General features: G+C 42.1%; 1 protein-coding gene across 4 annotated transcripts in view; it reads right to left on the reverse strand.

Moving 5' to 3' along the window:
• Nucleotides 1–2,283: 2,283 nt before the first annotated feature.
• The window catches only part of FZD3 (frizzled class receptor 3), a 63,184-nt gene continuing 42,070 nt past the window's right edge, over nucleotides 2,284–23,397 (reverse strand). For all 4 annotated transcript variants that reach the window (XM_061461123.1, XM_061461120.1, XM_061461121.1 and 1 more), the window contains 3 exons: nucleotides 5,975–6,123; nucleotides 3,851–4,084; nucleotides 2,284–2,709 (listed from right to left, as the gene is read on the reverse strand). In XM_061461123.1, coding sequence (XP_061317107.1) covers nucleotides 2,496–2,709; nucleotides 3,851–4,084; nucleotides 5,975–6,123 — 597 coding nt within the window. In that variant the 3' untranslated portion in view covers nucleotides 2,284–2,495. The remainder of the gene's footprint in view (nucleotides 2,710–3,850; nucleotides 4,085–5,974; nucleotides 6,124–23,397) is intronic.

A 23,397-nucleotide genomic window follows, 5' to 3' on the forward strand; every position in this document is an offset into this window, starting at 1 on the left:
TGCTGAAGATAAAAGGCAGGGATCAGGATTACAGGAATAGGGAGGGCAAAAAACCCAGCCAGGACTCGAGTTCCACATTTTAACCACCTCTCCAGGGTGACAGGAGGCTACAGGATACACAAGCAAGGAACAGCTGAGATCCAGAAACAACATGGGAACCAAACCTCACCAATTAACATAATTTCAAGCAGGATATATTTCAAATCTCCAACATTCCCCTCCCTGACTCTAAACAATTCAAAGCATTGCCACAGTTTTAAAACCCCTGAAGTACTGGAAATTGAGCTGAGATGATCAACCTAAACCCTTGAGCTTATTTAGTTCAGTTATGGTACTGAACTCAGTACCATGAACTCAGCTGGTACTCAGCTACCGGCTCCTTTTGCAGATCGAGGTCCCTACAATTCTCACCCCTTTGAAGCAGCGGGTTATTCAGCAGAAGCTCAATCTGAAAATAAAGAAGGGTTCCACCTCTGGGGCTTCTGGGTAGTTTAAGTCACTCAAAAGACTTTTCATACCCATCTGCTTTCAAAGAGGTGATCCAGCGTATCCAGACAGTTATCCCACAGATGTCCCCCGGGGTGTTTGCTCAAAGCAGAGCCTGCTCTGCCCCGGGGTGGTTGGTACAGCCACTCCCTCCTTGGATTCACAATAAAGAGAGCACGGAGCTGTGGTTAAGCTTTGTTATCCCCTGTTGGGTTTGGTTTGTGCTTCTCCTTTGCAGCAAAAGCCTGGTAGAAGCGAAAGAGACGATACTGAGAAATGCATTTCTAAGACACGGTGATTCCTAGGGCAACCTGTGATTTCACAGGGTGCATGGTTCCATGCTGTGCTGTTGTGTCATCAGCTACAATTAAAACGTGTAATTGCAGCGTGGCTCCGCTTCTGCCACTGGGGAAAGCCTCTGCAAGGAGCACACGGGTTGCTGCCCCAGTCCTGCCCTCAAGCCTGTGCCGTCGAAGTGCTTACGAAGGCTTTTCATGTTCCTCCAACAGGTCAGAAAGGGAATTATGTAAGGACAATGAAAAAACAGGGATTCATTTCCCAGCAATGATGTGTGGTAAGTACTGAGGTAGGTTTAAACGCAATTGGGGTTTCCTCATGCTGAATGCATCTTAGCAGTAGATGCTTCAGAAGATCTACTGCCCCCTCTGAAACACACCTTGGCTTTTGCCTGCAGCATCAGCAGAGACTCGCTGTACCTCAACAGATTATTTACACACAGAAAAGCCCAAACTCAGACTTCTCTACTGCAAAGCTGTAGTAGGGAATGAAAAGAAAACAACCTACAGCTGAGGTCAGTTGTTATAACAAGGTCCCCAGCTGGGAAGGAGCCAACAGCTGATGGTGGATACCCATCTCCTCAAGTACGCTTCTAAGTATTGCATCCCACTCTTTCCCACCTGCAGGCAGCTTCTGCCTTGATGTCTCCCACCATTTCTAAATTCTTTCATAAATTCTGGCTCAGCACAAAGAGAATCCTCCCCAAAAATAGCCCTGATGGTGCAAGGAAAGTGGGCCACCCCTGACTGAACTCCTCCTGTTCATTCTGGCCTCAGCCCTCCTCACCCAGGTTATGGGGTCTGTAAACAGGTTTTGTTCTGTTTGTACATTCCTGTCTGGCCAACAAATCCAGCTTTTCTAGTATTTTTTTTAAATAGATCAGGAACAGGCAATCTCAGCTTTTGTACATTACTCTAAAATATAAATGGCCGACTATGATCTAGAGAACTGGGTTTAAAACAGATCTCTTCCTACAGAAACTGTAAACAAGTAGAAAATTTAAATAGTCTTTTGTAAAAAAGCAAGGACAATCCAAGTCATACAAAAATCACCCTTCCCTGCCTCACTATTCCCACCCTCCCCACCCCATCCCAACAACTGAGCCTGAACCGCTCTGGTACGATCCTCAGCCAAGATTCCATTCCTTTCCTTCTCCAAAATGCTCATCCCCGTGTTGCATTTCCAGTGTGACCATTAGAAACACCTTCTGGTCCACGCAGATATCCTTTACAGGGCATTTAGCATGCACCCCCTCCCCCTCGATGAAGACAAGGACGGGTGTTATCTAATCCAGGAGGTGCAGGAGGAATGCCTTCCATATTCAAGAGTTCCCTTACACCTGGGAAGGAAAAATCTCAGCGTGACCCTGCCAGTTTTCAAAGGAACACCTACCGACAGGCAGAGCCATCGGAAGCAGGGGGAGGCTTTTTCCAACAGACTAAGAAATTCAGCAACAGTGTCTGATGAGTAACAGTTATTGAATAAATAATTACAGGTAGGTTCAAAGGAGGCAACCGGCTTTTTACTCAATAATTCAAGATTGCTGAACACTAGCTCTGACTCAAGTACAAGAATGCTGGCTTCTACATGAAGAAGCTTCAGCTTCCTGGTGGACAAAATCAGCACCCAATGAGAGGCATGATAATACTGAGTGCCATGACACCGCTGAGTAGGGGACCACAACCCCAGCAGCTCTGTTCCTATCCAGCGGCTCAAGCGCTGGTGCCGTCCTCCTCAATAACGCGGTTCATGCTGGTCCCGTGTGTGATGTGTGTCATTGGGTTGCCGCTGAGATCCCTGATGCTGCTGTGACGTGACTGTTCGTTAAGCCGATGCGAACTGCTGTGCCTGGAATGATCAGTCAGTCGTGACATGCTGCCGTGAGGTAGTCTTTCTTCTACGCCTCTGTAGCTGCAGGGAGTGTACCTGATTTAGAACAAGAGAGGACAATTATTACTATTGTTACTGCCATAGTCATGAAAGAATGTACATAAATCTTGGTGCCTGTGCACGCACACGCACACGCACACAAATCCTCTGCTTTAGTGAAGAAAGTCGTGCCCCGAGTAGCTCAGCCATTTCACCAGTACAGCCCTGGGGCAAATTATTTCAACTCCTCATGCAGCTTGGATCTTACTACAGCACTATGTATAGTACTGATAATCAGGTGAGTAAAACACATGATGATAAAGTATGTTCTAAGCCTTAACTACACCTCAAGTTACAGTGGGTAACTTTTGTTACTGTTTTCTTCAGCAGGGCTAGGTCTATTTACAGAAACAAAATCTATTTACCCACACAGAAAAGCTGTCACAAGAATACCAAGCTGACTTGATCATAGAATCATAGAATGGTCTGTGTTGGACGGGACCTTAAAGCTCATCCAGTTGTAGCCCTTCCTGCCACGGGCAGGGACACTTCCACTAGACCAGGTTGCTCCAAGCCCCGTCCAACCTGGCCTTGAACACTGCCAGGGATGGAGCAGCCACAGCTTCTCTGGGCAACCTGTGCCAGGGCCTCAGCACCCTCACAGGGAAGAACTTCTGCCTAAGATCTCATCTCAATCTCCCCTCTGTCAGGTTAAAGCCATTCCCCCTCGTCCTATTCCTACAGGCCCTTGTCAAAAGCCCCTCTCCAGCTTTCTTGTTGGCCCCTTTAAGCACTGCAAGCTGCTCTAAGGTCTCCCTGGGGCCTTTCCTTCTCCAGGCTGAACAAGCCCAGCTCTCTCAGCCTGTCCCCATGGCAGAGGTGCTCCAGCCCTTGCATCATCATCCCTTTAGGACAGATCTGTTTTCCCACACACTCTAATGATGTACCACAGATCACTGCCTGTGCAGGAAAACCAGCATTGAACACATTCCCACCATGTAATTCATCAAGATTAGGGTTGCCTCTGAAAATATCAAGATGTTTTTTCTCTTTCCAACCCAGACATAGCAGGGAGAGGAAATGCAATCAGATAAAGTAAAGAGTAGCAGAACTTCCAGTTCTAGCAACGTGATGGCCAAACATCCAGCTGCAGAGGCTTGTCCAATTCTCTACATGATCTGAAAGGGAAGAAACGTACCTGCCATCGCGTGAGCGGTGCAGGCTGCCGTGGTAGCTGCTGACTTTGCTGTGGACGCTGCCTGCCTTGCTCCTCTGGTCGTCCATCATGGCCAGCTGGGTTGAGGAGGCGTGAGTTGAGGTGCCCTGGGTAGAAGTGCCTCTGGATTTCCGGATGATGGGGGTGTTGGGGTCTCTCAGAAGAGACTGAGCAAAGTCTGGCTCCTGCAGCACTTGACGACTCTCATTTACAACCCTGAACAAGACACACCATTTGAGCAGTTACCATTAATGACTGCAATAGAAAAGTGATTGCAGTAATGGCACTGTAACTATTTTATATTCCAGCTTGTCAAATAAGACCATTATTTACATTATAATGTCCCTATCTGCCTAATTCTGAAGCACGTCAACGTTTGGATATTTAAGTAAAGTTCATATTGAATCCTCCCCACTCCTGCATCTGATCCTCTAGCCTAGACATGTGGAGCAATTGTGGTGTATTTGCTTATGGCCTTAGCTTGTGAATATTGTTGCAAGAGAAATCCTTGGGCTAGTGCTGTGGCTCAGCTTGCTTGGATTACCCAGGAACTGCCTCTCAGGGAACATGGAAAGAAGCCACTTCCTCACTCAAATAAGCATTTAAAATCTGAATTAAAACTAGCAGCAGGAGGAGAACACCAAGTGACATTCAACATATATAATCACACATAACCAGCTGGCTGTAGCCCTTAGATCAGTGGTTACAGTCTCTGTTAGCCAAATCCCCATGCTGGGAAGGGCTGGCGGTGGGGCACACACTTGGCCGCTCCACCATGGCATGATGAAAGGAGGTGTTATCACATCCTCGACATTCCTTTACTTTTTTTTATCTCTTTTCATGGGGAGGCCTTTTCCTCCCCTCTCATTCTCTACATTATTCTTTCATGTTCCATTTCCTCCACCTGGCAACCTCCTCCTCTTAATTTTCTTGCTCTCAGAGGATCACAGGCTACCTAAGGAGGGAGGTTTGTACCGGCTCTGCCTTTTACTATTCAAAGGGAAAAAAAAGGGGGATGTGGCTCCAGCCACACACTGCTGTGTATGGGAGCTCCTGGGCTGCCTAGGAGTATCAGTAGAGAGGATGGCATGCTAGGAGTCACCATGATAGCCAGGCCTGTAAAACAGCTTCCTCTGCCTTCACTGACTCCACTCCTGTCCTCTAACCACCAAGCAAGTATGTCACCGCTCTGTAAATCCTATCTAAACATATGCACATGCATTAAAACATATTAAGTTGTTGTTAATCCCCTGCATATCTTAGAAGGTGATCTTTGAATAAAAAATTTACTTCAATTTTGCATAAGGTAATTTCACTTTAATTTAACCTCAGCAGAGAGCCAGTCCTGCTAAAGATGGACGTGTCAAAGTCATGGAGTAGTCACTTAAAGGCTCTTTGTATTTGTGGATCTATTTTGAAACATCTAGCTTTTAGATGTCAGTATTTAGAATTATGAAAACAGCTATTCAGAGCTATTACAATATCATAGAGATGATAGTCTCTAAATTTATGATTTATTTTTAGATAGTCTCTAAATTTATTTTAGACTTTAATCTAAATTCATTTCAACCTCAGAGAAGCTGTAAGATATTTTTATTATGATTTTTATCCAGCTGTGCTTTGGCACTAATGCATAAGGGAAGATTAAAAGCAGAGACAATTGCTTTTAACTGTGCTCATAGTGAAAAGAACCTAGGTTGAATTTAAATTTAAAGGTCTGATTCAGTTGACTACATTAGATAAGCATGCTTACAAATAAAACCTTTCAATTCCATCTCTCAGTACATGGCAAAGAAGTTCTACTATTCAACTGAAACCTCATTCTTATTAAAAAATAGTTTGAAACCAGATGGAGCAATGCAGACTTGGTTCTGGAAACAAACAGTAATTATGGAAAAATAAGGGACAATTCTTCAGGGTGTTTTCTTGAGCTGTTGCTTGTCTTGTTCTTCCTTCCTCCATTTTGGATAGTGAGAGAATGCTAAGAAAGCTGCCCCCATCTATTCCTGTCTTCATCTTTGTGAAGAACTAACCAAAATGCTCTTCCAGGACTACAAGGGAAGAGATTATTTGCCAGTACTCACCCAGCTCTGTACCAATACTCACTCTTTTTTCCTGCGTCCATGGAAGAAACTAGCCCACTCAAAACAGGTCTTTTTGCTTCCAACCCAGAAGACAGAGGGTATCCCAACGACCAAAGCCATGAGATACTTCATGAGAAAGAGAATTAAATCTGGACGACTCATCTGAGTGACCTAGAGAAAAAAAAAAGGGAAAAGATTATACAAGCCATCGCAGTTCCCTACTCTATCTATTAACTCATTTAAAACAACTGTTTCTGCCTTGAGCCAAAGTAAACATCAACAGGGTTCCTTTGTTCTGTGGTTCTTGGGAGCACGACCAAGTGTGTTCTACAGCCCACTGTTGAGTAAAACAAAAGGTTCGACTGCTGTGAGGTCTTGGCCTTTATTTGTATTTCTGGCCTTTTGTCTGTGCCCCTAACAATTGTGAAATATTTTCTAGTCTATACATTATAAAGACTTGTTTCTTTGATGGAATTAACCCATATAAAAACAGGTGCCACATGTGCTGTTTTGAAACATCCCAATGAAATGCTTCATGGGATGTTCAACACTGATCCTTTATTCCTTAGCGGAATTTCTTCAGTGGAGGGTTATACCTGTAGCTTCCCTCCCTCAGGAATTTGAGGCATCAACAAGGTATGACTGCCTGATTCTGAATGAGCCAGCAGAGCCCTTACATCTCTCCGTTTCTTCAGAGAGAGCAACCGAATTTGAAAACACTCATGAGATTATTTTCACAACCAGTTTGATATAGAAAGGGTTTGCGTGAAAAAGATGCACGGATGATACAAGGAAGGTCTGTAAGGTAGTTTTCAAGCAAACAGGCATCCAGACACTTCCTTGAATTGATAACCCAGCTCAAAAAGTGAACTTCAAGGACAGAGAACTTCAAGCACAAGCTGAAAGAAACCACTAACTTTTTATAAGGGAGCTGTAGAGGACCTAACTTACTCTGGAGGCATTAACTCCTCTGTAAGCATTTTTGTGACACAGTCACACTGTGACTGTGGAGGACAATCTAGAGCTCTAGACTTGGGGTATAAGAAGAAGTTCTCTGCTTTTGATCACAGCTGAGGGAGAGCTGGTCAGAAAACCTAAATGAAGGATCAGTCAAAAGACTCAACACATTCAGCGACTGGAGAAGGCAATAAAACTGAGCACAGGAAGGCCGAGTCTGAAGGAATGGGTCTGCAAAGCACCTTGAAGAATTCTGTTATAACAGGGGGTGAGGGCTGAAAGGGATGGCACAAGAAAGGAGACAAGCAGGTAGTCTTGTAAGCAGAGAAAGAAAACAGAGAATGTGAATGATAAGCAGATGACATGAAAGGACAGAAGGCATGATGGCACAAGCAGAAGGCAGACCAGAAGGGAGGGAAGGAGATCCTGGAGCTGGGGACTCCTTGGTAAGGACTGACAGGCCTTTAACCAGAGTGGATCCAGAGCAGATGGGTCTTCTGCCCGAAAGGAGCATGGCTGAGAGCAGCAGATGTGAGGCAGAAAAGGAACCCGTCAGGCAAGGGGAAGACATCAGTGATTGTCTCATATCGTGACATGTTGACAGTATAGGGTTATCACTAGAATGGCATGAGGATGTGTAAAGCTAAGGCTGGAAAAAATGTTTAAACAAATGGAAGTTTGATTGATCTTCTGTTAAATTCTCCTGATCCCAACAGAAATAAAGTAATAGGATAACAAAAGATCCACAGATGGCTCAAGGATTACTACGGCAGGAGGTTTTGGGGCTGTTTAATCATGGGGAAATGCTCATGAAATGAAGACTCTTTCCAACAAGGACTAACTGCAGCAACAGCTCTGAGGCTACTGGTGAGGCAGCTGATAAAACCCATTATACTTAAGAAAGTGATCTGAACATCCACCGGCCTGTTTGAAACAGAATATCAAACAAGCTGTTTCAAGCCAGGGAAACATTGCTCTGTAAGTTACGAGTGAGACTGAAATACTTTGTACAGTTCTGTGAATTCAGTTTAAATTCATCTTCCTGGAAAGCAGAGGGATATAGAGAAGGGCTGAGAGGATGACAGGGATTGCCTGTCTTGCAAGAAGCTTGTCTGGCTGACAAAGACTCAAAGGTGTGAAAAAAATAATTGCTATATAACAAGAAATATCTAAGCACTGAAATGTGGCAAAAAAAAACAACACCCAAACCCTCTTAGGAGTATTTAAGCTAAGCAACAGGAAAGAAATACGACTGTATAAGCTGTGAAAAATGCTATCCTTACAGACGGATTTTCAGACAAGAGTTGTGGGGGTGGGCACCTTTTAAGGCTGAGTGTTAACAGCTTATGAAAGATGCTGGCAGTGACAGACAGAGCTTCCCTCTGATCCTATGAGCTTATATTAATGTAGAAACATACATATAATCTCCTACATCAACATCAAGAGCCATTTTTTTTCCTCCAAACTGAAAATCTGAATTCAATAATTCCCCCTTACTCTGCTCTGGTGAGACCCTCCCTGTAGTCCTGCGTTCACTTCTTGGCCCCAACACAACAGGGATGTGGAGCTGTTGGAATGATTCCAGAGGGCATGAAGATGCTCTGAGGGCTGGAGCACCTCTGCTACAGAGACTGGCTGAGAGAGCTGGGCTTGTTCAGCCTGGAGAAGAGAAGGCTTTGGGGAGACCTTACAGCAGCTCCCAGCGCCTAAAGGGGCTGATAAGAAAGCTGGAGAGGGGCTTTTGACAAAGGCCTGTAGGGACAGGACAAGGGGGAATGGCTTTAACCTGACAGAGGGGAGATTGAAATGAGATCTTAGGCAGAAGTTCTTCCCTGTGAGGGTGCTGAGGCCCTGGCACAGGTTGCCCAGAGAAGCTGTGGCTGCCCCATCCCTGGCAGTGTTCAAGGCCAGGTTGGACAGGGCTTGGAGCAACCTGGTCTAGTGGAAGGTGTCCCTGCCTTAAAGATGAGCTTTAAGATCCCTTCCGACATAAGCCATTCCATGATTCTATGAACTACATGTCCATCTTTCAATCAAATGTAGAAACATAATAAGCATTATTATGTGTCTTACAGCTCAGTTTTATATGGGGTGGGATCAAGGCTCTCCCCATGATGATGAGGCAATTCTTTCCTCAGCACTTGTTTAATGTGCTGTCCATCAACATTTGTCCCAGGAAAACTACTGATGTTGAAGGGTCTTTGACAACACTCCACACTGTCCTATGCTTGCAACCATTTAATCATGCACAACGAGTCTGAAGGCTTTCTGGGCGGTTTTGTAGTCAACCAGTGAGATTTCACTCAAGAGAAGAAAAATTATTAACCATTATCCAATAAAAAATTACCCAGTGAAATTAAGCTCTCAAAAATTAACCTTATTATCTCATTTCATAATGTGCAAATGTGGCATTACGTGGAATAAATGGTGAAATTTATTGTTTCTTAATGAAGGTAATATTCAGGTAAAGTTTTATATTTACATACAGTGCTTGTCTGCTGGGCCAAGTCTCCCCTGGCATAACTACCAGCCTGAAGGTACTGATTCTTGCATGAAGACTCAAACAACAGTGCTAGCAGTAAAGCTCTCATTTGCTCACTGTACTATAGGCCACCATTATTTTATTGACTCAGGCATATTGCTCTATGTTAGAGCCAACAGAAATCAGGTGCTGTGATGTGTATTATTGCCCATCATGAATATATTACAAATCCCTATTGCTCTGAGTAAATTATATTATTTCCATAAAGATATTATAGTAAATCACTTGATATTGAAACTTCTGGCTCAACATATTCATGCTGGGTGCTATAAATAATTCCAAGCAGAAATTAAAACAAATTCCAAGCAAAAATTAAAATAAATATACACAGCAAATACTTTCATGTGAAAGGAAGAACATCCTACCTTTGGCAAAGCAAGTTATTAAAGATCATTACATACATTTCTTGAAAATAAGCCTCTTTGCACAAAGCAATTCCAGTAGGAACACACATTAGACTCTGATCATTAACACTGAAGTGACTGCACCTGTTTTAAACAACATACATCCACGGATTATGAGACTTCTATAATAATTAACACAGCAAAATGAAAAGATGAAATGACTATTCCAGGCTTATAGAACTGCAGATACCAGGTGTTTAAAGCCCCCAAGCCCATTTCAAAGCAGCATAGCTCTCACAAAACTCCAGCCCCTAAACGATGCTATTTTCTGTCATTAGGACAGAGAACAGGTTGCATGGTTTTTAAAAGCAGTAAAACAACACAAATGCTCACTCAAAACTTAAATCCAGGGGATTTTCACTTTTGATATACTGCCCAGCTATTGTTCTTGAGTGAACCTAAGAAGGATGTGGAGCTGCTGGAATGAGTCCAGAGGAGGCCACAAAGATGTTCCGAGGGCTGGAGCACCTCTGCTATGGAGACAGGCTGGGAGAGCTGGGCTTGTTCAGTCTGGAGAAGAGAGGGTTCCGTAGAGACCATAGAGCAGCTTCCAGTGCCTAAAGAGGTTGACAAGGAGGCTGGAGAGAGGTTTCTGACAAGGGCCTGTAGGGACAGGACAAGGGGGAATGGCTTTAACCTGACAGAGGGGAGATTGAGATGAGATTTTAGGAAGAAGTTCTTCTCTGTGAGGGTGGTGAGGCCCTGGCACAGGGTGCCCAGAGAAGCTTTGGCGGCCCCATCCCTGGCAGTGTTCAAGCCAGGCTGGACAGGGCTTGGAGCAACCGGGTCTGGTGGAAGCTGTTGCTCCTCATGGGGACTTTAGATGAGCTTTAAGGTCCCTTCCAACCCAAACCAGTCTATGATTCCATGACTAAAATAGGAGACACAACTCTTGGGTAAACTTACACCATTGATACAGTTTGCTACAAATATCAAAGTTTCTTAAACAAACATCCCCAAATCTGAATTACTGACATAACCGAAAGCAGGAAAAGAAAGTGAAGCACAGTTACTAAGAATTCAAAATATATTTTAATCTCTTATTTTTCTACAAGACCCTTGAGAGCTGCTGACTTATGCTGAGCTCCCCGGAACTACACACAACATACACTGTAATAACAAGGGCTGACAATCACTAGCATGAACTCTCTGTGCAGAATTCCCTCTTCTTTTACAGAGCTACAAAGATAGCAAAGCACTGCTAATAGTTATTATGTTGTAGTTTACTCAGGAGATAGATTTCATACTCTTAGTTGCACAAGAAAAAAGGTTGTTAAGAAACACAGTCCCTTACTGTTTGTGCTTTGGTAAGTGCATGGAATGTAGCTTCTGAAGCTACAGTTAAAGATTTAAGAGGTGAGTTTTTTTTCACATAGTAACTCACTACATCCCCATACACTGCCTGTAGAGGTGCAGGACATCCTCATGCCCTCCCCCAGTGGTTTAAACACTGAAGGAGTTTTAGATACTCAACTTTCAAAGCAGGGATCTAAAGGGATATTTGATCACAAAATACCTGTTGCAACTGCAGCACCATCCAGCTTACCCTAGTTGTGTGTTCTTGGACATCAGTGTTAACTGCAGGTTATGCATTTCAGTGATTTCCCTTGAAATTAGTTCTGCATGAGCATTAACTTCAACTTTCAGCTTTGTCCTGCAAGTAATCCAAGTTGTGAAATGCTAATAAAAAGTCCCAATGTGCGCCTGAAAATAGAGCGTGAACTCTGTTTCAGCTATAAAATAGCAGCTCTAAAAGACTATTACTTCTTTGGCACACAGAGAGAAACAGGAATTCCATTAGAAGAGTGATTCCTTCAATATTACAGATTGAGTTCCAGTGCAGATGCAGCCAATGAGGAAGAAAACCTCTTAAAACTAATACTACCATTTAGGCCTCAACGGTCACATTATCAGCTGAAACCATAAATATGAACATCTACTAAGTTATTTAATGCAGTCGTTTCATCTGTTTCACACTTGGCACCGTTGCCAGACTCTTCTTCACATCTGTTAACGTCAGTGTTCCCTTCCTTATCAGGTATCAAAGCCTTTCAAAGCATCTCTTACATTGGCAAGCCACTGACTCAAATCTAAAGACATGGCAGATCTCCCCTGGGCCTTAAAAAACTTGGATAATACCTTTCTCTCTAGATAAAAGCCTGTCTTGCAAGCACACCGGTCTGCTCTGGACATCAAGTGCTGCCTTTCCATGAGGACAGTGTCAAAGAAACCCAGACCAGACAGCAGCCAGTGGCAATGTTCTTCAAGATGAGAACCTCTATTAGAGGAAAGATAATACTGGTGGTGATTCTTCATTTTCCTCCGTACCCGATCACTTTCCCAGAGATGCAAGACGGGCTCGTGCACTCCAGCAACATGAGAACTTGGCAATTTAGTGAAGCCGGCACGAAGCAGCATTGTTCTTGAGCTAGTTCATTGCACATTTGGCTGGACCTGCTGCAAAGGCAGCTCAGCACGAAGATGTGATTGGAAAGACTTGACAGGCTCCATGCAGACAACCGTGTGAACACTAGAGTGCATGGATCTGAGTCCCTGAACTGAATTTGTCTTGCTGTGCAGCTCCAGGGCTTCAGGGGCATTCAGTTAACAAGAAAAAGTAGGCTACGAGATGTAGATGCAGGGGTTTCAGTTGTGTGCTCTACACTCTATTCTGTTCAGACACGTCTCACGAGCAGCACGGGTACTTACATTTCACCTAGTGAAGACCAACAAACAAGTTCTGTCAGAAACAAAGATTGCATATGTGATAGCGAGATTTCTGTAACCCGTTTTTTCCCATCTCCCATCTGCTGGGTGGTGTGGCAGCTGGGTTGGTACAGATTGTCAGACAGAAATGTACTTTCCTTTGTGAATACAAAAAGACATCAGTTTGAATGCATTGTTTCCCCACTAAAACAGTGGCAGGTGTTCAGAAGGGAGGTTAAAAACATCAATTTCAGCATTCCTCCAGGGAAAAAATAATGCTTCTTTGTAGGCACACTGTTAATTTAAGATGCTCATATAACTAATTTCTGAATATTTTCCCCTTCTGCCCCCAAACGATCAATCACGGCTGCTTTTTAGTGATGGAGACCAGTGGCCTCTTCCCCCTAAAATGAATGAAATCACAAATTAATGAGCTTGCTGCGTATGTGAAGTGAAAGCGCAAACACAACACCTGTCCCCCTCCTTTGGGGCACAGTTCCACAATAACACTGATCATTTGATATTTCCCTAAGGATAAAAAGCAATGAAATTCAAATTAACCCATCCTTTTGTGGAAAATGGGAGTAAGACCAAAGGGGTTGAAAGACCAAAGGGAATCTGATCTAACAATCTCATAACCATTTCCATCACTGTCATTGCTTTGAGACTTAGAATATTATACTGACACTGCTTGTTTCCCAGCAAAATGTAGTAGCATTTGTCACTAAATAATACAATTATTTTCCCAGGTTATTAAAACCTTGCAAGTTGCCTGTTTTACTCTTATTCAACAAGCAAACTCATGCCACCATTCTGGCTACTAGGCTGCACAAGCTGAAGAATTGAGAAACTAAAAGCAGCTGAAAATAAGGTAGTGGCTCACCTGATTTAGCCTTCATTTAAGAGCTAATGATAAAGCAAATATACACTTCAGGAGCCTCAGAATAGCTTAAATCTGTATGAAACAGTCTCAACAGGATCAGGAGACTTCCCTGCATCCAAAAGAAACAAAAGGAAACTTTTCTGGCTCTAACTACCAAAGCCACATGGCTCATGAGATATTCAGACTATTCCAAGCAGAATAAATACAATAATTCAGACTGGGGGACTTCTGAAAGCGTGGCTCTGTGCTGCCATGAGAGAACATGGATGCTCTGTGCTTCTTGCTCTTAGCACTGTGCATTAACTTTGCCTACTGGCTCGCATTAAAACAATTAAATTGTTAGAACAATTATGAAAAAGCATTGCTAACTATTCTCCAGACTTACTTAATAACTACTGAGTTGCTATAAACCCGGAGTGGAAATTAAAGCAAAGAGATCAGCTTGTACAAGACTCGGGCCAGTAACAGATAGCTTGGAAACCTAACCCAAGCTGAAAATAAATAAATAAGACACTGTAATAAAAGCTTATAAAATTACCATCTTAATGGCACGCAGGCTATTCTGGAGGAAAATTAGTCACCACAGAAGTTTATTTAGTGCCAGGCACTACAGATCCATTTCACCATGCTGAACTCACCTGCAACACATTTTTTTCTCAAGATTACATCTATGTAAGTGCCAAAAAAATATATCCTTACAAAAACTGCCCCTACAGAACATTTAAACTGCCAGGAATTATATTTTAGAAGAATTTCTCTTGAGTTTCTCTGGCATGTTATGGGATAGAAATCACTCAGTTCATGGAAGAAGTGCCCCGGTTTGCATCAGAAGTCACCCCCTGTCTGTATTGGGCCAGGAGAACACACTGGAGTCTATCATCTCCTGGAAAAACATCTTGAATAAAGAACAGCACAGCAGAGAGTGGCCTCTACAAGGTAATGCTGTAGGGTTTTCCTCATCTATCTCCTTCTTGAAAAGGGATCCCAAAGGACATCTAAAAAGGTCTTGACTCATGACTAGATTCTAATAATGTGCCTCCAACGCTCTTGCCCTTCAGGCCCTGCAGTTAGTCACTGTGTCAGGAAACAGCAATCCCCAAGAAGTTTGATGCTAACTGCTCTTGCACTCATGCAATGGGAATGCAAAAATGCAGCAGACTACAGCTTCAGCCATCGCCTCGCAGGTATCTTGCAGCAATCTTGGGACAGGGAGATTCCGCAGCTTCAGGAGACTAGTTCTGGGAGAACGCCTTGCTTATCAACAGAAAGCTGAATCTCAATGAAGCTATAGGGATGTCTGGTAATTTGTGGCTTTATCTTGAAACAGAATACAGCATTCAATCACTGCAACTAATTTTTTAAGTGCTAGCTGTGATTTGTCATTATAGAGGTTGCCCAAGCACCTGCCTTCTGTTTTACTATTATGAGGAACTTGTACCATGAGTCTCTCAGCACTAATGCCAGGCACAAACCATGCGAAAAGCAACCCTACTTGAGTGCACTACCCATGAGAGACTTGTTCCTCTCTTTCCTTTTCCTGTGGACATGTACAAGCTGAAGGCAGGTGTCCTCTGTAGAGACAAAAAAAGCAAACAAGTCCCCACCCACCACACAGCTGTTTTCCCCAGCACACCTTATCTTTCCTCTTGTCACTGGAATAGAAGAATCACATCACAGTTCTTGACAATATTCCTCATTTTGGACCATTTCAGCTCCTCTCACACTTTGGTATGAGCTGTAGCTGTCTGAGGTAACAGGTCCAAGGACCCATAAACTCTTTTTTCTGTTACAGACCTGTGGCTAATGCCTGTGATTAAAATGACAAAGTATCACTTGAAGTCAAGGCATGACTCACCCAAAGGCGTCTAACACAAAGGATGAAACAGATCCAATCTACTACAACTTCTCTTACTTAAATCCCAATGCGCACCAAAAAAAACAAACCAAAACCAAAACTCATGCAGCTCTGTGGAAAGGGACCTGCAGGTCCTGGGGAACACAGTGTGAGTGAACAGTGTGCAGCTGTGGCAAAGAAAGCCAACAGGATGCTGGGGAACATCAACAAGGGCATCACCAGCAGAGATAAAGATGTCACTGTCCTGCTCTACTCAGTTTCAGTTCCCACAGTACAAGAAAGATGTGGATGGGCTGGAGATGTCCCAGAAAGGGCCACAAAGACGATCCAAGGGCTGGGCAGCCATATGAGAATAGGCTGAGAGCTGGGCTTGTTCAGCCTGGAGAAAAGAAGGTTCAGGGTTTATGAGTGCCCTTAAGATAAGAAACCTTATCACCATATTTCCAGTATTTAAGGGGTACCTACAAAGAAGATGGAGACTCCCTTTTTAAAAGGAGTCACAATGAATGGAGGAGGAGTAATGGGCACAAGTTACACCTGAGGAGATTCTGGTTGAACACAAGAGGAAAATTTTTCATCATGAGAACAACCATCCACTGGAATAATCTCCTCAGGGACATGTTGGACTCCCCAGCATTGGACACCATTAAGATTCGGCTGGACAGGGAGCTGGGCATTCTAGTCTAGGTCATGCTTTGCCAGGAGAGGTTGGACCAGATGATCATTGAGGTCCCCTCCAGCCTGAGATTCTGAGATTCTGATTCTATGATTCATGCAGTTGTCCCTACCCCTGCTGTGGAACCAGATGGCATTACTGTAGTATTCTGCCTGTGCAAAAAGGGATTGTGATTGGAATGGGCTAAAATAGGTCAAGAAACTTAAGAGCTGCAAAAATGTTTTATCAGCAAATGCTTCTTTACTGGCACCCACGGCATATTGCTTGATATATTGCCTATCTTCCACAGAGAGTAAGACAAGATTAAAGAGATGCCTACCTGAATTACTGGCAAATCTGTCAAATCAGGGATACTGAGGGGTGGCTGCAGTAGGATGAATTTGGCAGATCTGTCCCATGGCCAGAGAGCCCGAAAGCTCTGGATTGCCATTCAGAAAAAAACAGCATTTTTGTCTTCTTCAGATATTAGCACTTCATTGGGAATCAAACAAGTCAGGAAAAAAACCTTAATGAATCAGAAAATCTGATTTCTGTCAATGCTGCTGATAAAAACATCCCTGGACTAAAACCTCTACAGCTTTAATATCTATTTTGGCAGTAGATATTCTTCCTTGAATTCATTAAATTCTTACAAGACAGAATTTAGCAAGCTGATATGACTCAGGCTTGGAACATATTCCCATTTTCCCATAAATAAACTCCCACTGCTTGAATGAAGACACTTGGCATTAAGAACACAGAACAGAAGAAGCATCTTTGTTTCCAATGTCTTTCATTGCTACAGCCAGCCATGGCACACAAGCCCATTCAGTAGCCAGCCTCATCCTGAAATCATGAGCTCCTCCCTCAATTCCTCACAGAATTCTCTAATTCCAATTAAGTTTATTCATGACCATGTGATCATTCTGCCAGTACTGCCACTTGACTTTAACAACTCTTTTAACTGTCCTTGATGGATCATAGGATCACAGAACAGTTTGGGTTGGAAGAAGGGATCTTAAAGCTCATCCAGATCCAACCCCCTGCCACAGAGGCAGGGACACCTTCCACTAAACCAGGTTGTTCAAAAACTGGCCTTGAACACTGCCAGGGATGGGGCAGCCACAGCTTCTTAGGGCAACCTGTGCCAGGGCCTCACTACCCTCACAGGGAAGAATTTTTCCCTAATATCGAATCTAAATGTCTAAAACTGCAACTGCATCCCTTATTACTCTTTCTTTGCTGGGCTACATACACTTATACACTCTCCTTCTCCAAAGACAAGTTCCAACAGAACCTTAATCCTGGCACCGTTTCACTACTTTTCATCTATTTTTGTTTTCTTCTTACAGTCTTGTTTGATCCAGCACAATGCAGTCAGCCACATAATGCCATACAGTAAAAAAACTAGTTGCACCTTAGTTTATATTTGCTCCTAAACGGTTGTGAATGAGTAATTACTATGCCATGAAATTGCTGGAGATGAATTTGTAAGAAACAGATTAGTGTAATTTTGTGAAGATGCAAATAATAGCCAAAAGCAAAAGTACAGAACTTAGGAGAGAAGAAACAAAAAGCTGTTTTAGCAGACATGGGATATATAAAACATTTCTTACTCTCCTCAGACTCCTCAGAAATACCATGTTCATTAGTCTTAAGGCTGCCTTCTTCAAATTAGAGTGTGAATGGAATAAGATCAATCATCATTTACATGACTTGCTTTTACAAAATCAGTTCAACTGAGTCTTTGAAAAGTAATTTGGTGTCAGGGTTACTACATCAATTGAGAAAATCCTGTACTGCTGTAAGGGTGGCTGGAACGGGTTGCCAAAAGAGCTTGTGGAGTCTCTGTCCACAGGGATATTCAAAATTCGGCAGGACATGGCTATGAGCCCCCTGCTCTACTTGACCCCACTTTGAGCGAGGGCTTGACTAATAATCTCCAAATGCCCTTTCTGCCCTCAGCTACTCTCAAAACAATAAAAGAGTATAATATACTCAAATATAACAACAAGAGTTATTAATGCCCAATTTCTACTTAAAATTCCTCTGTGTTCTCTCTGAAAGAACTGTCTCAGACTACAGACAAAAGTATTTTCATATATTAAAGCTGAGTTGTTAAAACTACACAATAATGCGTTTCTTGAAAGATGAGTCCCAAAAAACATCAAACACAAGGAGTAACGTAGCCTGGTCAAATGTGCTACATCCTGGAAGACAACACAGCTCAACAGTTTTGATGCTGCTTATCAGTTTTGATGTTAATCAGTTTATGATACCAATTATCAGTTTTGTGTTCATATTTTGACTCTTTCATGCTAATAATGAGAAATAGCACTGGGTTTTAGGGTTTTTGAGCATAACGGATATTTTAACATAAATCGGTCATAAACATTATATGTAATGACTTCAGAAACTCTATTAGAAAGAAAAAATACATAAACAAAACACAAGTAAAAATCTATCTGTATTGCTAAGAACATAAACTGTTAATGGAAAATGTGAATAACCCAACTTTAACATATACTTAAAGATAGTATTTTTTTTTGTATTAAAAGAGTCTTATTTATTTTCATATTAATATTTAAAAAGTATTCTTAAGTTCCTCATTTAAATTTTGAAGCTGCACCTGATTCTCGGGTGGGCTCAGCTCATGTGCAAAGCAAACCTTCATACATGTTGGGAAGAGACACTGTACTCTTCACCTGCCTTTACTTTTCTAGCAAATGGTATAATTCTCTGTTAAAAAGAAGAACTAACAGAAGGATGATGCATGGGAGCATTGTTTGTTCATACGAGTAAAGTAAAAGAATAACCCAACTTGAAATATGCAAGAATGTTACATTTTCATGCTATATAGCCCAGCCATGCCTAAGCTCAGTGGATGTTTACCAAGACCAAGGAACACAAAGAGCATGTCTGAGAGATCTTGACCAGTCTTACAGGTGAACTTGGTTCATTTATCTCATTATGTTCCATCACTAGGATAGATCTATTATGTCGTGGTTTAAACTCAGTCAGCCACGCAGCCGCTCTCTCACTCCCCACCCCTTCCTCGCCTCTGCTCCCGGAGGGATGGGGAGGAGAATCGAAAGAATGTAACTCCCACAGGTTGAGATAAGAGCAGTCCAGTAACTATGGTATAACACAAACCACCACTGCTGCCACCAATAATAATAATGATAAGGGAAATAACAAGGGAAGAGAATACAACTGCTCACCACCCACTGACCGATACCCATCCTGACTGAGCAGTGATCTAATCGCTTCCGGGTAACTGCCCCCAGTTTATACAGTGGGCATGACGTGCTGTGGTATGGAATACCTCTTTGGTTAGTTTGGGTCAGGTGTCATGTCTCTGCTTCCTCCTGGCTTCCCCTCCTCCCTGGCAGATCATGAGACTCAGAAAGTCCTTGGTCAGAGTAAACATTACTTAGCAACAACTAAAAACATCAGTGTTATCAGTGCTGTTCCCAGGCTGAAAGTCACAAACACAGCACTGCACCAGCTACTAAGAAGGAGAAAAAATGACTGCCACTGCTGAACCCAGGACTACTATTATTAAATATAGTCTTTACTTAATAATAATGATTTCGGGTCTAGAAACAAATTGTTCTAATGAAGACAATAAACGTCTTTCTGTCTTTATGACTGTATTCTGAACTGCTTTACGTTACACCATGAAGCAAATCCCAATAAACACAGCTGGAGTTGACTGCTCATGTTATGCCCAGTGGCATTATAGATACAGTGACTGCAATCACAATTTCCTGAAAATCCAAAGCTTTAGAAGGAAATCTGTTGTCAGCAGTGTAACTGTCAGAACTGCTTAGTCCCAAGACCAATGACATTCAAATGGAAGCACCTTTCAGGACTGGAGTTTTAAAAATGTGTTGACAATAATAAAGATAGTCTGGAATCACTAGGAATAAATGCACAGATGTGCAGTATCTCCAAAATTTATTGTACCTTGTGTTCTGTGCTGACAGGACAAGTGATTCAATGGTCAAGAACACTACAGAGAACAACAAAAGCCATCATACTGAAATCCACTCAGATGTGGAATATCCAGACTTACAAACATCCAGGTTCAGCATTTGAGGGTATTTTGGTAGAGATCTACAGTTAACACCCCAAAGATTTTTCTCTTCAAAAGCTGTTATAAAGCTATTGTAACATGACTGTCCAACATCTCAAAGCAACTCTGAAAGACTCATAAGCATTAATGAATGCATCCCTCTTCAGAATTTTCAAATGCAAATTATAGGCAATTTCCTTTAATTTATTAAAATGAAAAATTAACCTTTTTTAGGTAAATGATTTCCTAGTACATGTACTGCAGCACTCAATTCTGACAGTTAAGAGTGACTGGTGGTTCAAAATCAGAGAAATCAGACCTCCTGACTTAAGGGTTTTGTTGTCATTTTAATAGCAATTAAAAGAGTCAGTGGGAAAAGAGAGCTCCCTTAATATTCAGAATTAAAGGCTGCTCTAGATATAAAGCATGCATATTAAAAAGAGAATAGAATGAAACTGAGAAGGCAAAAATAGCAAGATCTGACCTCCTTTGGCAAGTTATCCACAGCAAAATACTGAATAAAAAGAAAGGGGGAAAAAAGAAAAAGGTGACCTTGAGGAGTCAGACTTGGGTACAAGTACAAATCAACCTGTCTGAAGATAATGGTTGAGAAATCAGCCTTTCCCTTTGGCTCTAGCTCAGGCAATCCAATTAAAAAAACAGCCAGAAATGAGTCATGTGAATGAAATGATTGCTTTCAGTCAATATGCTAATTGACTGGAAATTGCATACATGCCAAGCAGAGATAAGATAATATGCTGCATCCTATGTAGGGTTTATCGAAGTCCTGGATGTGCAAGGAGGCAAGATTGCTATTATTAATGCCAAAAAGGAGAATTCTGAGACATAACTGGAGTATATGCTTTTCCTTGAATATGTTCTTAAGCAGCTAAACCAGGAGAAACTAAATCACTGCTAAGAAACAGTGTGATACTGTGATTAATGCCGTTCTGAGCTGACATTACTTTTGTTTTTGAAAGAAGCCTACCTCATAATTCAGATTTGCTCAGTCTCTTCTGAGTAAACAGAAATATGGAAAATATGTTTTTATCTCAACCTTTCCTTTTTCCTTTTAGGACAAAATAATTACATTCAACAAGAAGCAATTCCTTAGGGCAGATTTAAGCAAATCCATTACCTCTTCTAAGAGGAATTCTCAACAATAACTAATGGAAAAGAGGGGGGGAGGAGAAATCTAGATTTATAGACATCTCTAAATATATTCTCTTCATGCCTGTGCCACACACAAACAGTAATAAGATGTTTCTTAACAAAGCCTCTTTTCTGAATCCAGCTTCGCACACTCCCCCGCACGTTTCTGAACACCCCCTGTAACACAGATGGTAAAACAGCTGAGACGTTTTGTATTTTAAAAGATAGTGCCAACACCCCTGATTAATAGAGAAAATGGCAAAAACTGGAAAATGACATATATTGCAGCCAATAAAACCAGGGAAACTCCATCCCAACTTTTATCAGCACACCAAAAATGTAGACTCTCCACCTCAACAGTTACTTCTTGCAACTGTTTTCAGCAAGACGTTTGCAAGCCCTGTCTTTTCTTCTCTTTGGTCCGTGTGTGCAATTGTTCTAAAGCACTTGTGCATGAAAATAAAGCCGGTGTCAACAGGGGCTACACTTCACCCGCAAGGCAGCCATGGGAAAGACAGGCTGCTACAAGAGCATTTCTGAAGAGCACGCGAGTCAACGTTCCCATTACAACATTTAAAAACTCTACAGCAAATTGTGCCTATTAAGAATTGGAGGGTTTAGGAGATATACTGTAAAAACTGAACACACATACAGTTTATAAAGGCTTTTTTCTTTGGTTTTCTGCTCTTTTTTGGGGGGATGGGAGAGAAATGAAGAGATGGAGCTGCAAAACCTGAGCAGGAACTTACAGCAGCTTGCCTCTGTGTCTCTTTTGCTTAAGCCCATTTTATTTAAAAGTAGGCACTCTGCAATATGATATTTAAGACTGAAGTAACAGCAAAGCAGATGACTAAACACCCCCATTCTCTTGGCTCTCAGCCCATCATTACTTTACCACCATAGTCGCTTTTCAGTTGGCACCTGGTCATAAGAAAGCTTCCCTGTGTTGAATAGGCTCTGTGAGACAGCTACGCGTAGCCTCTGTTTTCAGTAACCTTCCCGTGGTGTTTGCTCAGGGCACTGGGTGTAAAGTAAAGGAAGGACAAAGCCAGGCCAAGAGGGAATGAAACACGTTTGGAAATGTTGCCCCTACCCCTGTTGCGTGGGCAACTTTTGAAAAGGAGGCAAAACAAACAAAGCAATTTATAGTTGTTAGTGATCCAAACCAGCCTGAAATGAAGAGATTTTTATCACAACACTGTTAATTTTGAGACATCTAAGATGATCTTGAAAATACAGAGTAAAAAAAGAAATTAACTGTGGTTAGATCAAAAAGCACTTTTGTGAAAATGGGAAACAAGAAAACTGACAAATTCTTGAGCCAAAATTATCAGCATGTGACAGAGATTAACCCTAATATTAAAATCCATGTCTCCAATGTTAGTTGTCAAATTATGTATGAAAATAATCAGCAATGCCATATAGTTTCAATATTAACAGAAATATATCAGCAAGCTTGTACTTTGCTTTCCTTTGTGCCTGTGCTAAATACATGTAACCATCCCTGACAGACAAGAGGTACCACCAAAGAAACATTCTCTCCATTTACACTTCTGGTATCTTAGGCAACCACAATTAATCCTCTCTTCTGTATCCGACACCCTCAATGAAGAGAAGTGAGTGGGTGAGAACTCCCACCTGCAGTAAAAACCCATTTGACATCATTACACAGCACGACTGGGGCCTCATCTTAGAATGAAATAGAGCAGAAAGGAATAAAAAATTGGCTGCATTGACTGTTTTTGTTGCCGACAGAAATGATATTCGGTATTACACCACCTTACAGCATCACTCTTCAGAATTAAGTCCTTAAAAATACCAAGGCAGTTGGTTTTTTTTTTAAGCAAAGATTAGAATGAAAATAGAAAAGATTTAGAGATAAGCTTCTCTAAACTGCTTTAAGAACTCAGTTGGTTAAAATTACGTTTACAAAACTAGGTGCGTTATGCTCATTGCTCTTGCAGAAAAGTCTTCTCTATCAGTAGCTGAAGCATGTTTATGTGACACATAGCAATATTACCTGTCTGTGGAATTCCCGAACTCAAGCCTATGGCCTACCCAGTACTGTGCTTTAGGTGCTTGCTTATCTTTCTTCAAAAATGAGCAAAAACCATGTTACAAAGTTTTACTTCTGGAATAACTGCTATTCAAGCCAAGCCTTGTCAGGACCTAGAAAGAGTGACTGTTTCAATGGTGTTGAGGCCTATTCTGAT

Source organism: Pezoporus flaviventris, unplaced genomic scaffold (genome assembly GCF_033815535.1).
Source record: "Pezoporus flaviventris isolate CSIRO_AGI_PZ_B2104156 unplaced genomic scaffold, CSIRO_AGI_Pfla_v1 ptg000031l, whole genome shotgun sequence".
Taxonomy (NCBI): Eukaryota; Metazoa; Chordata; class Aves; order Psittaciformes; family Psittacidae; genus Pezoporus; species Pezoporus flaviventris.